At 44.7% G+C, this 17478-nt stretch overlaps 1 protein-coding gene across 4 annotated transcripts in view; it reads left to right on the top strand.

Annotated features, from left to right (window-relative positions):
- Positions 1-17478, top strand: part of epb41l5 (erythrocyte membrane protein band 4.1 like 5) — a 207315-nt gene that overhangs the window by 105990 nt on the left and 83847 nt on the right. For all 4 annotated transcript variants that reach the window (XM_063048542.1, XM_063048540.1, XM_063048541.1 and 1 more), the window contains 3 exons: positions 3251-3339; positions 4350-4419; positions 15298-15467. In XM_063048542.1, coding sequence (XP_062904612.1) covers positions 3251-3339; positions 4350-4419; positions 15298-15467 — 329 coding nt within the window. The remainder of the gene's footprint in view (positions 1-3250; positions 3340-4349; positions 4420-15297; positions 15468-17478) is intronic.

Consider the following 17478-nt stretch of genomic DNA (forward strand, 5'->3'; position numbering starts at 1 on the left):
TGCTTATATTATCACCAATTTTTACTGCTGCTGTTTGATTCCAATATAAATTTTGAAGCAGTTGTTGTTCCCTTCTGTCAATGTAGTTTAGTGAGAATTTGAAATATTTTTTCATGTTGCACTTTGTCGAATGCTTTAGTGAAATCAATAAAACATAAAAAGACATCATTTTGATATTCAGTTGCCCTTTCTGAAAGCATTCGTGGTATGGAAATTGCGTTCCAAGTTCCCCTATCCTCAATAAACCCATATTGCAATTTAGAAGTTTCTGGCCTTGTTTTTAATTCGACTCAGAACAATTCTCAACAAAATCTTTATTATGTGACTCATAAGACTGATTGTTCTATAATTTTCGCAGTTAATAGTTGCAGGAATTTTTGGCAGGAGTGTAGTAGTGATAGTTAATAATTAGAGGAGCAGAAAGCAGATTCTGTGGACTTAAAGAGAGACTCCCAGATGGTACGTTGCCTCGCAGGTGCCAGGGTCAGGAATGTCTCAGATCTGGTCCATGGCATTCTAATGGGGGAGGGTGTACAGCAGGAAGTCGAGGTACATATTTGTACCAATGACATGGGTAGGAAAGTGAGGAAGGTTCTGAAGAGAGAATATAGGGAGTCATACAGAAAGCTGAAAAGCAGACCTCCAGTGTAGAAATCTCTGGATTGTTGTCTGTGGCTGCAGATCTGTGCAAGGGGCATCGTTTCAGGTATCTGGATCATTGGGATCTCTTCTGGGGAAGATATGCCGTGTACAAAAAGGATAGGTTATATCTGAACCCAAAGGGGACCAATATCCTTGGGGCAGCTTTGCTAGAGCTGTTGGGGAAGGTTGAAGCTAATCTGGCTTGGGGGTGGGAACCAGAGTGACAGGGCTGAGGATGGTGCCGGTGATATACATCTCGATGCATTGTGTAGTGAGACTGTGAGGAACAACAGGCATATGATGGGGTAAAATTGCAGTTAGTGGGATGAGTTAAGGTGTAACAGAGGGTCAAAATAATTTTTTAAAAGTGTTGAATACAGGACCGAAGCTGTTATATTTGAATGCACACAGTATGCGGAATAGTGTGGATGATTTTGTAGCGCAGGTAGTCTCATTTGCAGTTATCATGTTGTGGTCTTCACTGAGTTGTGGCTGGAAGAAGATCACAGTTGGGAGCTTAACATCCAAGAATACAAGAATCCAAGAATATTGAAAGGATGGGCAGGTAGGCAGAGGGGGTGGTGTGTATTGGATGTTATGTAATGACTTAGATTTGATTTGTGAGCTTAATGTAAAGGAACCTTTAGGGGCCAGTAATCATAATATGATAGAATTCACACTTGCAATTTGAGAAGGAAATTAGATTAGATGTGTCAGTATTACAGTGGAGTAAAGGGAACTACAGAGGCATGAGAGAGGAGCTGGCCAAAGTTGATTTGAGGGGGACACTAGCAGGGATGATGACAGAACAATGGCTGGAGTTTCTGGAAGAATTTGGAAGGTGCACTATAGATACAACCCGAAGATGAAATATTCTAAAGGGAGGATGAGGCAACCATGGCTGACAAGGGGAGTTAAAGACAAATAAAAGAGCAAGAGAGGGCCGAAAATGTAGCAAAAACTAGTGGAAAGTTAGAAGATTGAGAAGCTTTTAAAAACCAATAGAAGGCAGCCAAAAAAAAGCCATAATGAGAGAAAAGATGAAATATGAAGGGACGCAACACACACGAAATGCTGAGTTCCTCCAGTATTTTGTGTGTATTGCTTGGATTTCCAGCATCTGCAGATTTTCTCTTGTTTGATAGGTTCTTGATAGGACATGGCATCAAAGGCTATGGGGAGAATACCGGGAACTGGGGTTGAGGAGGAGATAGAGAAAAAGGGATCAGCCATGATTGAATGGCGGAGCAGAATCAATGGGCCAGATGGCCTAGTTCTGCTCCTGTGTCTTATGGTCTAAATATGAAGGTAAGCTAGCCAATAATGTAAAAAAAGATTTAAAAAGGGATTTTTCCGATATATAGAGTAAAAGATAGACGAGAGTGGATATTGGACCACCGGAAATGGATATTGGAGTGGTAGTAATGGGGAACAAAGAACAGAGGAGCTTAGTAAGTATTTTGCCTCTGTCATCACTGTGGAAAACACTAGCAGAATGCCAGAAATTCTAGAGTGTCAGGAGGCAGGAGTGAGTATAATTGCTATTAATGAGGAGAAGGCGTTTGAGAAGCTGAAAGGGATGAAGGTAGGTAGGTCACATGGACCAGATGGTGATGTTGAGGAAGCAGGGTGTCTGTAGAAGGACTTGGACAGATTGAGGGGGAATGGATGAGGAAGTGGTAGATGGATTATAGTGCAGGGAAGTGTATGGTCATGCACTTTGGCAGAAGGAATGAGGGTGTACACTGTTTTCTAAATGGGGAGAAAATTCAAAAATCAGAGGTGCAAAGGGACTTGGGTGTCCTCCTGCAGGTTAGCTAAAGGTTAACTTGCAGGTTGAGTTGGTGGTGAGGAACTCGAGTGCATTGTAAGCATTCTTTTCGAGGGAACTAGAATACAAAAGCAGGATTTAATGCTGCGGCTTTATGAGCATTGGTTAGATCGTACTTGGAGCATGGTGAACTGTTTTGGGCCCATTTTCTAAGAAAAGATGGCATTGGAGAGTGTCCAAAGCAGCTTCACAAGAATGATCCTGGGAATGAAGGGTTAACATGTGAGAAGTGTTTGATGGCTCTATCCCTGTACTCGCTAGAGTTTAGAAGAATTGGGGGGGGGGAGGGTTGCGCTGATTTTCATTGAAACCTATCGAATATTGAAAGGCCTGGATAGAGTGGATATGGAGGTAATGTTCTCTGTAGTGTGGGAGTGTAGGACCGGAGGAGATAGCCTCAGAAATGAGGGATGTCCACTTAGAACAGGGATGAGGAAAAATTTCTTTAGTTAGAAGGTGCTGAATCTTTGTCTTCGAGGACATTTAAAGCGGAAGATGTTAGCTTCTCGATTAATCAGGGTGGCAAAGGTTATGGGGAGAAGGCAGGAGAATTTGGTTGAGAGAGAAGATAAATCAGCCACAATGGAGCAGACTCAATGGGCTAAATGCCCTAATTCTGCTCGTAAGTTGTTTGGTGATGTGCTTTTCATTTCTGTGCATTGGAGCCTCCGTGGCAGGTGGTGGTGCAACTAATCATGCAGCCAAACTTCCTTGTTCTTACTGCGGAAGAGAGTAAGTAGCTTTTTCTGAACCTTGCCTTTCTGTCTGTCTACTTAGGGAAGGGATGGAAATGAATACAGCCTGGGCTTGACCCCAACAGGAGTCCTGGTGTTTGAAGGAGAAACCAAGATTGGACTTTTCTTCTGGTTAGTTTGTTCCTTCATCTTATTATTATTGACATAATGTGACAATGCTAATAGCAGTACTTCCTTCCCTGTCATCCAAGAAGGCATTCGCATTGGAGACCATCTCTGAGTACATAATTTGTGCACCAAGTAAGCGACCATTTACTTGTAATGCAATGGAGATCCTCAGCTGATATCCTGAAGTGAAAACCTGATGTTTAGTTTTATTTAGATTTGTTTATTTAGAGTTACAGTGTGGAACAGGGCCTTCCGGCCTAACGAGCCGTGCCATCAGCAACCCACCTATTTAACACTGACCACCTTCTTCTTGGGCCCTTCGCCCCCAGTGGAGCGTAGGCCATTGATGACCCCCCATCTCCATGGTCTGGTTGGAGTTCAGCAATGTTTCTGTAATCCATTGTATCCACTGTACAGGGGATTGTCGTATACAACTTCACCAGGGCCCCATTGACCAGCCTTGCCTGTTTCCACTTCTCAGGTGGGAATGTAGGGTTGGACTCTGAGAGGCGATTTAACACTGACCTAATGACTTGATAATTTACAATGACCAATTAACCTACCAACCTGTACGCGTTTGGATTGTGGGAGGAAACCGGAGCACCTGGAGGAACCCCATGTGTTTCCCAGGGAGAACATATTGAATCCTTGCCAACAGCACTGGAACTTGAAACGCCTGAGCTGTAAGGGCATTGTAATTACTACTATGATAAAGTGGCACCCCACCGATGCAATGTAGTTTCACCCAGCTCCTCAACTGTGTTACACTTGAAATCTGTGTCAGCTTCTCAGTTTTATGTGATACAAAGACATCTTGGTTAGGTATACGGGTTTTATTAAACTTGATCATTGCCCCCGACGCTGCCAAAGCACTATGTTTAGTGGGTGTCATACAAGCTTAGTGACAAAAAAAAGTCCTTGTATGTAAAGAGTAGAAACGTTTTGTTTTTTTTAATGTACTGGCATTATTCATTGGTATTGGAAATTAAAGGCTCTATCTTTGTTGTTTTCAGGCCTAAAATCATCAAACTGGAATTTAAGAAAAGCAAGCTAACTCTAGTGGTGGTGGAGGATGATGAAGAGGTAAGGTAGCGAGACTTTGGAATATTATTTTCACAGTCTGTGAAAAGGGCAATGGGGTTGCTTCGAAAACCAAAAAAGGGCAGATGATCATAGTGGTTCAATAGTTCCATTTAATAAAGGAGAATGTATGCAACTGGAAGTTCTTTTTCTTTGCAAACATCCATAAAAACAGGAAAAAAAACTGAACAATGAATGACAGGAAAAACGTTAGAACCCCAAAACCTCTCCCTATTCCCTCCTTCCATGCACAAGCCTCGGCCCTCTCCACCCTTATTTACCTCAACAAAAAACATCTGCCCCTTCCACCCACCAAGCTAGCAATAGCAAAACCCCCCAAGGAAGACTGTGATCTGCAGTTCAACAAAAACTAATTGTTCACCTGGCAGTTCTAAAACCACTGTGTGTGTGTGTGTGTGTGTGTGTGTGTGTGTGTGTGTGTGTGTCCGTGTCCCTCCACCCTATTCTTACTTTTGAAGCTGGAAAATTTGCAATGGCTGAAGGGGTGGAGATTTGTCTCTACCAAAGGAGATGTAAGTCACTCCTTTCCTCCAGTAGTCTGCAGATCACCCTTGGGCAAGGTGTAGCACCTGTTTAGCCTCCCAGTTAGAGTCCAATAAAACCACAGGAGCAGGTGGTGGATGGTCGTATGAGCAGCTGGTTCATATCACAATCCTGGTTATGCGACCACTGATGCCAGGTAGACAGTCTCTAAAGGGAATTGATAATGGCTGGGGTCATCCATCATTGGGGTCATTGTAAAGGCTTTGCCCTGAAGACGGCATTGGCAAACCACTTCTGCAGAAAAATTTGCCAGCAGCAATCGTGGTGATGATGGATGGAAGACCATGATCGCTCACATCATATGACAATGACACATAACGAGTGAATGATGTTGAAAACTTGCATAAACACAAGAGATTCTTCTGAATGCTGGAAATCCAGACACATGCACACACAGACACAGACACACACAGTGCTGGAGGAACTCAGCAGGTCAGACAGCATCTGTGGAGAGGAATGAAGAGTCAATATTTCTGGCTGAGATCCTCCATCAGGTCTGGAAAGGAAGGGGGAAGAAGCCAGAATAAAAAGGTGGGGGAGGAGTACAATCTAGAAGGTGACAGCTGAAGCTAGGTGGGTTGGGGAGGAAGTAAGAAGCAGGGAGGTGATAGGTGGAACAGACAAAGGGCTGGAGAAGAAGGAATCTGGTAGGAGAGGAGAGTGGACCTTGGGAGAAAGGGAAAGTGGGGGGGACTATCAGAGGGGGTGATGGGCAGGTGAGGGGGAGAGGAAATGTGAGAGGGGAGCTCAAGTGGGGAATGGAAGAAGAGGTGGAGAGGAGGGGTGAAATTTACTGGAAGTGAAAGAAATCAATGCTTATGCTATCAGACTGCGCAGACAGAATATGAGATGTTGCTCCTTCTATGTGACAGTGCTTCATCACGGTTAGTAGAGGAGGCCATGGGCATCTGCCCACTTTTCCTTCCAAAGCAGCTTCCTGCTGGTAGGAGAGCTTAGCATAGTGACTTTCATTACCTTAAGATGCTTTGCAGCCACTGAAGTATTTCTGAAGTGTGAAAATGTGGCAACCATTAAGTTCTGCAACATCGGTGAAATAATGACCATATTGTACGTTATGGAACTATGCCCCACTGTAGAGAACTGTCATGTTCTTTAACATAAATCCAAGGGATCTTTACCATCTGCACGACAAGGGCGAATTAGTGAATTTACTCTGAAAGGAGGCATGTAATTACAGACTGTATACAGTTCGTGGGAATGTCACTCCACCTCAGTGCTACAAGTAGAAAATTGCTATCCTCTGTACATTCCTAATTTTAATGAGAGGTTCCTTTGTGTGAAAGTGTAGAGGTGTTCCCTGCATGGATATGCTGCTTGGCACACCTACTGTGATGCTGGCTGTCGGCGACACTCTCAGTATCGTTCACTGTTGAGGCTGATGCATGAAAATTGCCACTTGGGTGAGGTACCGATAGTGGATTGTTGGTGTCTCCAAGATACAAATGTGTGTGAAGCATGTGATTATCTTGTGGCTAATAACTGCAATAGAAATTTTAATAGACTTGGTCAAACTGCAGTTGGAGCATTGTGAGCAGTTTTGGGCCCCTTATCCAAGAAACGATGTGCTGGCATTGGAGAGGGTGCAGAGGCGGTTCACTAAACTGATCCTGGGAATGACAGAGTTAATGTATGAGGAACGTTGGGCCTGTACTCGCAGGAGTGAGGAGGAATAGGGGCGGGGGTGGGGGGGGGGGACTCATTGAAACCTACCGAATATTGGAAGGCCTAGATGGAGTGGACATGGAGAGGATTTCTCCTGTAGTGTGGATATCTAGGACCAGAGGCACAGTCTCAGAATAGAAGGATGTCCCTTTAAAACAGAGATGAGAAGGAATTTTTTTTTAGCCAGAGGGTGGTGAATCTGTGGAATTCATTGCCACGAGTGGCTGTGGAGGACAAGTCATTGGGTATTTTTAAAGCGGAGGTTGATAGGTTCTTGATTAGTCAGAGTGTCAGAGGTTACGGGGAGGATGCAAGAGAATAGGGTTGAGAGGGATGGAATGGTGGAGCTGTCTCGATGGGCTGAATGGCCTAATCTTGCTGCTGTGTTTTGAGGTTTAAATTTCAGCTTTTGGAGACATTAAACAATGAAGACATCAATCTTGTAATTGTAATGTAGGAGAAACCCGGTGTTTTCAGGTGGGAAGGGTGGGCAAGCATTAATGTACACAGAATACTGAGACAGGGTGAAGGAAACTTAAGCGGTCACCTTACCTTTTGCATTTTTAGACACTTTCGGTGCTCTCCTTTGTAACTTGAGATCATCCAAAATTCTGCTGCTCACCAACTAACTACAAGTCCTCGTAATTCTTCACCTTAGCATCCTCTCACCTGGAATGGATCCAAGTCAGCAAAAGCTGATTTTTTTTTTTAAAAAACAATTGCTTACAACTCCCTCCCTCATTAACTCTGTAACCTCTGGAACTCTCTGCCTCCATTTGTAACCTTGTGTCATTGTCACTACAGCACAGAAACAGGCCCTTCAGCCCATCTAGTCCATGCCAAACTATTAACCTACCTCATCCCATCGACCTGTAGCTGCATCATAGCCCATCATAGCCCTTCATATCCCTCCCAACCACGCAGCGATCTAAATTTCTCTTAAATTTCGAAATCAACCTAAATCCTTTCGCGGTCCTTGTTTGAATTAACTATGCTGATGGAGTCCATGTCTTCAACTCCTTCAGCCATTAACTTGTGGGAGTTCCTGCTGAAATGCTCTGTTTCTTTTTATTTTCCTGCGTTTGGTGCTCCTGGAAGTTTAAAGTCAAAATCAGGTTGATTGTCACACGCTCAAGTACTTGCATGCACATGTTTAATGAAGAGCTTACCTGCAGCATTATTACAGGTACAGAGCACCGTAAAAGCAGCACTCACACGGAAAACCTAAATTCAACATAAATTACACCCAATTTTTTTACAAACGTATAAGAAAACACAATGGAACAACAAAAATGTAAGGCCCATTTGAGTGTGAAGTGATCAAAGCAGCCATAGTGTTGTTCTCATTGAGTTAGAGATTAGAGTGATGCCAGTTTGTTCAAGAACCAAAAGGTGAAGGGGTGGGGGGTAGCTGTTCTTGAACTTGGTCTATTTCTTTGACAGATCTTTAGGCCGCTGTTGAGACTTGGTGGCAGCAGGTTATTTGGTAATGCAGCACACAACTTGAGCTACATTAGAAATGCAGTATGAATTCTCCTTTTTATTTGGGGGGGGGATGTGACTGTTGCTTAAGAATCTGTGTTTGAGTAAGCCCCTTAAAGTGTGGGGATTCTGAATGTAAGTTATGCATGATTTATATTTAAGCTTATGTAATTTGTCACATTTGAAATGTACTGTGTTGCAGTTGCGTAAAGATTGAAGATTGTTCAATGTTGTTTCCAGAACACAAGAATAAAGGAGAATGAAATAATTGTTACTCTGGATCCAACGCAGCAAAAAACATAAGATAAGGAACACAATGAAAAAAACAACACAATGCATATCAATATTTAAGATAGCTTATATACGTACATTGATTGTAAAGTATTTCCATAAAGACCAATTTTCCTGGCATGTATACTCTGGGTAAATGCGCCCATGACGATAAACTTGAACTGGAACTCCATACTATGAACGCAAACAACAGGAATTCTGCAGATGCTGGAAATTCAAGCAACATACATCAAAGTTGCTGGTGAACGCAGCAGGCCAGGCAGCATCTATAGGAAGAGGCGCAGTCGACGTTTCAGGCCGAGACCCTTCGTCAGGACTAACTGAAGGAAGAGTGAGTAAGGGATTTGAAAGCTGGAGGGGGAGGGGGAGATGCAAAATGATAGGAGAAGACAGGAGGGGGAGGGATGGAGCCGAGAGCTGGACAGGTGATAGGCAGAAGGGGATACGAGAGGATCATGGGACAGGAGGTCCGGGAAGAAAGACGGGGGGGGGGGTGACCCAGAGGATGGGCAAGAGGTATATTCAGAGGGACAGAGGGAGAAAAAGGAGAGTGAGAGAAAGAATGTGTGCATAAAAAAAGAGTAACAGATGGGGTACGAGGGGGAGGTGGGGCCTAGCGGAAGTTAGAGAAGTCAATGTTCATGCCATCAGGTTGGAGGCTACCCAGACGGAATATAAGGTGTTGTTCCTCCAATCTGAGTGTGGCTTCATCTTTACAGTAGAGGAGGCCGTGGATAGACATGTCAGAATGGGAATGGGATGTGGAATTAAAATGTGTGGCCACTGGGAGATCCTGCTTTCTCTGGCGGACAGAGCGTAGATGTTCAGCAAAGCGGTCTCCCAGTCTGCATCGGGTCTCACCAATATATAAAAGGCCACATCGGGAGCACCGGACGCAGTATATCACCCCAGTCGACTCACAGGTGAAGTGATGCCTCGCCTGGAAGGACTGTTTGGGGCCCTGAATGGTGGTAAGGGAGGAAGTGTAAGGGCATGTGTAGCACTTGTTCCGCTTACACGGATAAGTGCCAGGAGGGAGATCAGTGGGGAGGGATGGGGGGGACGAATGGACAAGGGAGTTGTGTAGGGAGCGATCCCTGCGGAATGCAGAGAGAGGGGGGGAGGGAAAGATATGCTTAGTGGTGGGATTCCGTTGGAGGTGGCGGAAGTTACGGAGAATAATATGTTGGACCCGGAGGCTGGTGGGGTGGTAGGTGAGGACCAGGGGAACCCTATTCCTAGTGGGGTGGTGGGAGGATGGAGTGAGAGCAGATGTACGTGAAATGGGGGAGATGCGTTTAAGAGCAGAGTTGATAGTGGAGGAAGGGAAGCCCCTTTCTTTAAAAAATGAAAACATCTCCCTCATCCTAGAATGAAAAGCCTCATCCTGAGAGCAGATGCGGCGGAGACGGAGGAATTGCGAGAAGGGCAAAAACGCCATCTTGCAAAAACGCCATCTTTGCATTTCTTGCAAAAACGCCATCCTCTTCTCGCAATTCCTCCGTCTCCGCCGCATCTGCTCTCAGGATGAGGCTTTTCATTCTAGGATGAGGGAGATGTCTTCATTTTTTAAAGAAAGGGGCTTCCCTTCCTCCACTATCAACTCTGCTCTTAAACGCATCTCCCCCATTTCACGTACATCTGCTCTCACTCCATCCTCCCACCACCCCACTAGGAATAGGGTTCCCCTGGTCCTCACCTACCACCCCACCAGCCTCCGGGTCCAACATATTATTCTCCGTAACTTCCGCCACCTCCAACGGAATCCCACCACTAAGCATATCTTTCCCTCCCCCCCCCTCTGCATTCCGCAGGGATCGCTCCCTACACAACTCCCTTGTCCATTCGTCCCCCCCATCCCTCCCCACTGATCTCCCTCCTGGCACTTATCCGTGTAAGCGGAACAAGTGCTACACATGCCCTTACACTTCCTCCCTTACCACCATTCAGGGCCCCAAACAGTCCTTCCAGGCGAGGCATCACTTCACCTGTGAGTCGACTGGGGTGATTTACTGCGTCCGGTGCTCCCGATGTGGCCTTTTATATATTGGTGAGACCCGACGCAGACTGGGAGACCGCTTTGCTGAACATCTACGCTCTGTCCGCCAGAGAAAGCAGGATCTCCCAGTGGCCACACATTTTAATTCCACATCCCATTCCCATTCTGACATGTCTATCCACGGCCTCCTCTACTGTAAAGATGAAGCCACACTCAGATTGGAGGAACAACACCTTATATTCCGTCTGGGTAGCCTCCAACCTGATGGCATGAACATTGACTTCTCTAACTTCCGCTAGGCCCCACCTCCCCCTCGTACCCCATCTGTTACTCTTTTTTTATGCACACATTCTTTCTCTCACTCTCCTTTTTCTCCCTCTGTCCCTCTGAATATACCTCTTGCCCATCCTCTGGGTCACCCCCCCCCGTCTTTCTTCCCGGACCTCCTGTCCCATGATCCTCTCGTATCCCCTTCTGCCTATCACCTGTCCAGCTCTCGGCTCCATCCCTCCCCCTCCTGTCTTCTCCTATCATTTTGCATCTCCCCCTCCCCCTCCAGCTTTCAAATCCCTTACTCACTCTTCCTTCAGTTAGTCCTGACGAAGGGTCTCGGCCTGAAACGTCGACTGCGCCTCTTCCTATAGATGCTGCCTGGCCTGCTGCGTTCACCAGCAACTTTGATGTATGTTGCTCCATACTATGAGCTGCTTTCAGCTGTCTTTCCTGTTGCTGGATAAGACTACCTTTCTCAGGGTGAGACAGAGCCAGAGACAACTGAGCAACACTAACAAGGTTGAATTTGTAGCCGATGTTCTGCTGGCCAAGCATTGCCGTCAGAATTCATGGCAGAATGACTGAGTTGAACGTTGTGGTTGAAGGTGAGGGCCACAGTCCCAGCAGGGACACCTTGAAGACCTTACTCCTTGTTGATTGCCAGGTCTGGGTGCTAAGCTGTGGCTCAGCCATAAGTGTTGCGTGAGCCCAGTATGGAAAATGCCATCAGTGATCCAGACCCCAGACTGCTTGGAAACTGCTGCATGTTTTGGTGAACTTGCTTTAGGGCTGCAAGATGTGTATCTGATAATTGTTGCTTTCCAATAACCACTGAAGTGGGGTTGAAACAGCACTGAAAGGAGATTTATGTCAAATTAGAGCTTGTAAGCTGGAGCCTAGCATTTCTTGGGAGAGTAGATAAAAGATATACTGGTCAGAGTTTCTTGTCCTTGTTATCATAACATGATGTCCATTTAACCTTTGTGAAGGATAATCCAAAGAGCTTTTACGGGTATATTAAGAGCAAAAGGATTGTAAGGGTTAAAATTGGTCCTCTTGAAGATCAGAGTGGTCGGCTGTGTGCGGAACCAAAGGAAATGGGGGAGATCTTAAATAGGTTTTCTTGCGTCTGTATCTACTAAGGAAACTGGCATGAAGTCTTTGGAATTGAGGGAATCAAGTAGTGAGATTATGGAAACTGTACTGATTGAAAAGGAGGAGGTGCTTGCTGTCTTGAGGAAAATTAAAGTGGATAAATCCCTGGGACCTGACAGAGTGTTCCCTCAGACCTTGAAGGAGACTAGTGTTGAAATTGCAGGGGCCCTGGCAGAAATATTTAAAATGTCGCTGTCTACGGGTGAGGTGCCGGAGGATTGGAGAGTGGCTCATGTTGTTCCATTGCTTAAAAAAGGATCGAAAAGTAATCCGGGAAATTATAGGCCGGTGAGTTTAACGTCGGTAGTAGGTAAGTTATTGGAGGGAGTACTAAGAGACAGAATCTACAAGCATTTGGATAGACAGGGACTTATTAGGGAGAGTCAACATGGCTTTGTGCGTGGTAGGTCATGTTTGACCAATCTATTGGAGTTTTTCGAGGAGGTTACCAGGAAAGTGGATGAAAGGGAAGGCAGTGGATATTGTCTACATGGATTTCAGTAAGGCCTTTGACAAGGTCCCGCATGGGAGGTTAGTTAGGAAAATTCAGTCGCTAGGTATACATGGAGAGGTGGTAAATTGGATTAGACATTGGCTCGATGGAAGAAGCCAGAGAGTGGTGGTAGAGAATTGCTTCTCTGAGTGGAGGCCTGTGACTAGTGGTGTGCCACAGGGATCAGTGCTGGGTCCATTGTTATTTGTCATCTATATCAATGATCTGGATGATAATGTGGTAAATTGGATCAGCAAGTTTGCTGATGATACAAAGATTGGAGGTGTAGTAGACAGTGAGGAAGGTTTTCAGAGCCTGCAGAGGGACTTGAATCAGCTGGAAAAATGGGCTGAAAAATGGCAGATGGAGTTTAATACAGACAAGTGTGAGGTATTGCACGTTGGAAGGACAAACCAAGGTAGAACATAACAGGGTTAATGGTAAGGCACTGAGGAGTGCAGTAGAACAGAGGGATCTGGGAATACAGATACAAAATTCCCTAAGAGTGGCGTCACAAGTAGATAGGGTCGTAAAGAGAGCTTTTGGTACATTGGCCTTTATTAATCAAAGTATTGAGTATAAGAGCTGGAATGTTATGATGAGGTTGTATAAGGCATTGGTGAGGCCGAATCTGGAGTATTGTGTTCAGTTTTGGTCACCAAATTACAGGAAGGATATAAATAAGGTTGAAAGAGTGCAGAGAAAGTTTACAGGGATATTGCCGGGACTTGAGAAACTCAGTTACAGAGAAAGGTTGAATAGGTTAGGACTTTATTCCTTGGAGCGTAGAAGAATGAGGGGAGATTTGATAGAGGTATATAAAATTATGATGGGCATAGATAGAGTGAATGCAAGCAGGCTTTTTCCACTGAGGCAAGGGGAGAAAAAAACCAGAGGACATGGGTTAAGGGTGAGGGGGGAAAAGTTTAAAGGGAACATTAGGGGGGGCTTCTTCACACAGAGAGTGGTGGGAGTATGGAATGAGCTGCCAGATGAGGTGGTAAATGCGGGTTCTTTATTAACATTTAAGAATAAATTGGACAGATACATGGATGGGAGGTGTATGGAGGGATATGGTCCGTGTGCAGGTCAGTGGGACTAGGCAGAAAATGGTTCGGCACAGCCAAGAAGGGCCAAAGGGCATGTTTCTGTGCTGTAGTTTCTGTGGTTTCTATGGACTCCTAGATGACCTGAGTACAAATCCATTCTTGAGCTAGATATGGCAGAATTCCTTATTGAATGCAGGCCACAGCCATTAAAGTTTTCTTGAATGGTGATAAAGTTTGCTTGCTTGCTTTGGATCCAACTATTGGTTGCCTTCTGTGTTCTTTTTGAATGTGTTGGCTTTATATCTTAAGAACACAGGACAGTCTGTGGTCAGTTTCTCTGACCTTGTACAAATGGTAATTCTGAGAGTCTGGGCGACAGGCTGGCGGTGTGGAGGTGGAGGCAGCCTCAGCTGAGGTTGAAGGCCGGTCTGTGTGTGTGTGTGTGTGTGTTGGGCGGGAAAGGGGTTTGTTTTGCTGTTGTTGCCTTGCTTTGCTCTGTTGTTGTTGCTGCTGCTTGTGTTGTTCTGCTGAACAATGTGAGCATACTGTGTTGGCACGGGAATGTGTAACAACACATGTGGGCTGCCCCCAGAACCCTCTTGGGTGTGTTGGTAGTTTATGCATGCAGTACATGTCACTGTATGTTTCGATGTACATGTGGTAAATATAAATGTAGTTATTCATTGCTAGCAACACATAAAATACTGGAGGAACTCAACAGGTCAGGCAGCAACTATGGAGGGAAGTAGATAGCCAACATCTTGGGATCAGATCCTTCATCAGTCCAGTATCTTCAGCCTTTTTTTTGTATTTGCGTGTGCCTGCATGCGTGCGAGTCTGTGCATTTGTATCTGCGTGTCTGTGCGTGTGTCAGTGATGATGGCTTTTACAAGGTGCAGAGAGAGAGAGGGAGAGGGAGACCACTCCTCTCACAGACATTTTTCACAGTATTTTCCCTTTGTTTTATGAGGTCAAGTTGCGTTCTCGACACTCAACCCAGCACGGATGGAAAGCGTACTTCGGGGGCGGACCCGACCAGTTTTGAACCCGGGAACCTCGGCTCCCAGGTCCAGTGCCGATGTCGTTGCGCCACCAGCCGGCCCCTTCAGCATTTTTTGATTCTCTTTTCCTCACTGTTAACCTCAGAATAGAAGTTAGTGTGATACGACCCAGTTCATCATGGAGAAAGCCCTCCCGCCAGTAAACACATCTACATGGAGTGCTGTCACAGGTATACAGCTTCCATGATCAGAGACCCCCACCATCCACGACTTGCTGTCTTCTCACTGCTGCCATCAGAAAGAAGATACAGGAGCCTCAGGAGTAACATGAGCAGGTTCAGGAGCAGTAATTACCCTTCGATCATAAAACTCGTGAACCACAGAGGCTAACTTCACTGAACTTAATTGCCCCATCATTGAAATGTTCCCATAACCTATGGACTCACTTTCAAGGACTCTTCATCTCATGTTCTCGATATTTATTGCTTATTTGTTTTTGTATTTGCACGGTTTGTTGTCTTGTGCACACTGGTTGAACTCCCAAGTTGCTGCGGTCTTCTATTTTGATTATTATTGATTTATTGAGTATGCCTGTAAGAAAATGAATCCTGGGGTTGTATATGGTGACATATATGTACATTGATAATAACTATACTTTGGACATCGAACTTTTTGGATTGATGCATCCCAATACTACACATTGCTGTAACAGCAGCGATGGTGATGGTAGAATACTCCTCAATTCACTTGAGCAGTATTGTAGTAGTTTACTGTATTCAAACTCCTTTTGCTTTACTGAGATACGTTCTGAGAAAGGGCTGATACGTAAAATTAGTGAAGTTATGAAAGAATCACAGGAAGCTGATGACTGAATTTTGCTGTTTTCACAAGGGGAAGGAACAAGAACACACCTTTGTGTTTCGGCTGGATCACCCCAAGGCTTGCAAGCACCTCTGGAAGTGTGCTGTGGAACACCACGCCTTCTTCCGACTGAGGGGACCTGTTCAAAAGAACTCAAACCAGCTGGCCTTCGTGCGGATGGGCTCCCGGTTCAGATACAGGTAATTAGTTCTGAGGTTCTGGGATCATAGGAGATGGATTAGGTGGTTTACAGGGCAGGTAACTCATTGAAAGTGTCTAGAAATGGCTGAATATCACGTTGAAATATATTAATGATAGCTTGTTAAAGTGGCTGGAACATAAAAGTCTTCAATGAAAGAGGGATGTGAACGGTTGCTTAATATCTTTTGAACATATAATCCATAAAGGGATTAATGACTACAGTTCCCACGTGTATTGAATGTCTGTTTAGATGATGCAGACCACTTGTTTTCGCAGAACACAGGCCTGATGCTGTGTTTCTTCTCCACATAAGCTGTCTCTCGCCATTCACGGCCTTCTCACCCCCGATATATTCTTTCTCTTTTGTGCACATACATTTCTCTGCATCTGTGCTATCTGCCTAACTACCATGAAGACATAGAGCTGTACAACAAGGAATTTGATGTGTTCATGCTGAGCAAGTTGCCCTACTGAGGCAGCTACCTTTCCCATTGTTAGGCCCAAATCCTTCCAAATCTTCCCTATCTATGAACCTGTCCAAGCGTCTGTTAATTTCTGCAGTTGTAATCTCCTCTTCTACTCGGCTGGCGACTTAATCCATGCATCAAAACGGTGGCATCCATCATTAGGGGCCCCATCATACAGGGCATGCCACCTTCTCATTGCTACCACCAGGAAAGAGGTACCGGAGTTCAAAGTAAAATTTATTATCAGAGTACATTCATGTATAACACTGAAATTCTTTTTCCTGTGGGCATACTTAGCAAACCTATAGAATAGTAATTGTAAATGGGATTGATGGGCAAAACACTGTGAAAATGTAAATATAAATAAATAGCAATAAATAACAAGAGCATGAAATAACAAGATGGAGTCCTTAAGGTGAGACCATGAGTTGTGGGAACACCTGAAATAGACTGAGTGTAGTTATCTACTTTTGTTCAAGATTCTGATGGTTGAGGGGTAGTAACTGCTCTTGAACTTGATGCTACGAGTCCTTCTACCTGATGGCAGCAGCAAGAAAAGAGCATGGCCTGGGTGGTGAGGATGTTTGATGATGGATGCTGCTTTTCTATGGCAACATTTCATGTAGATGTGCTCAATGCTTGGGTGGGCCGAATCCACTACCTTTTGTAGGATTTTCCATTCAAAGGCATTGGTGTTCCCATACTGGTCAGCTCTCTTCCCACCACACATCTCTAGAATTTGGCCAAGGTTTTTGATGACATGCCAAATCTCTGGACTGCTGAGGAGGTAGAAATGCTCTTGTGTTTTCTTTGCAATTATATTTGTATGATGGGTCTGAGATAATGACACCCAGAAATTTAAAGTTACTGACCCTCTCCACCTCTGATCCTCCTATGATTACTGGCTCATGGACCTCTGGTTTTTCTCTCCGGAAGTCTACAATCAGTTCCTTGGTCATATTGACATTGAGTGAGAGGTTGTTGTTATTACACCACTCAGCCAAGTTTTCAATCTCCCTGTATGCTAAGCCTGAAGGCACACACACAGCTATTCAGGAACAGTTTCTTCCCCACTGCCACCCGATTTCTGAATGGACATTGAACCCATGAACACCACCTCACTACATTTTTTGCTCTACTTATTTAATTTAACTATTTTATACTTACACATAATGTGTGTGCTGTAATTCACAGTTTTTATTGTTCTGCATTGCGTAGTACTGCTGCTACAAAAAAAATAAATTTCACAACATATTCTGGTCATACTAAACCTGATCATGATTCTGGTTCTCTCTGTGTGGGGGTAAAAGTTACCCTTTGGCTCTCTTTCAAATGGTTTCTCTGATGTCTTGGAACTCCACTACTCTGGAGTACTATACTCCACTCCACTCCACTACACCCCCCCCCCCCCCCCCAGAATCCTGCTCTACAAGGGAAAAATAATCTCCATCTCTCCTTGTAATTTAAACCTTTCCGTCCTGGTAATATCCTTGTGAACCTCTTTTATACCCGTCACAGTCTAATGATCCTGGGACAAGTGAGT

This window comes from Mobula hypostoma, chromosome 5 (genome assembly GCF_963921235.1).
Source record: "Mobula hypostoma chromosome 5, sMobHyp1.1, whole genome shotgun sequence".
Lineage (NCBI taxonomy): Eukaryota > Metazoa > Chordata > Chondrichthyes > Myliobatiformes > Myliobatidae > Mobula > Mobula hypostoma.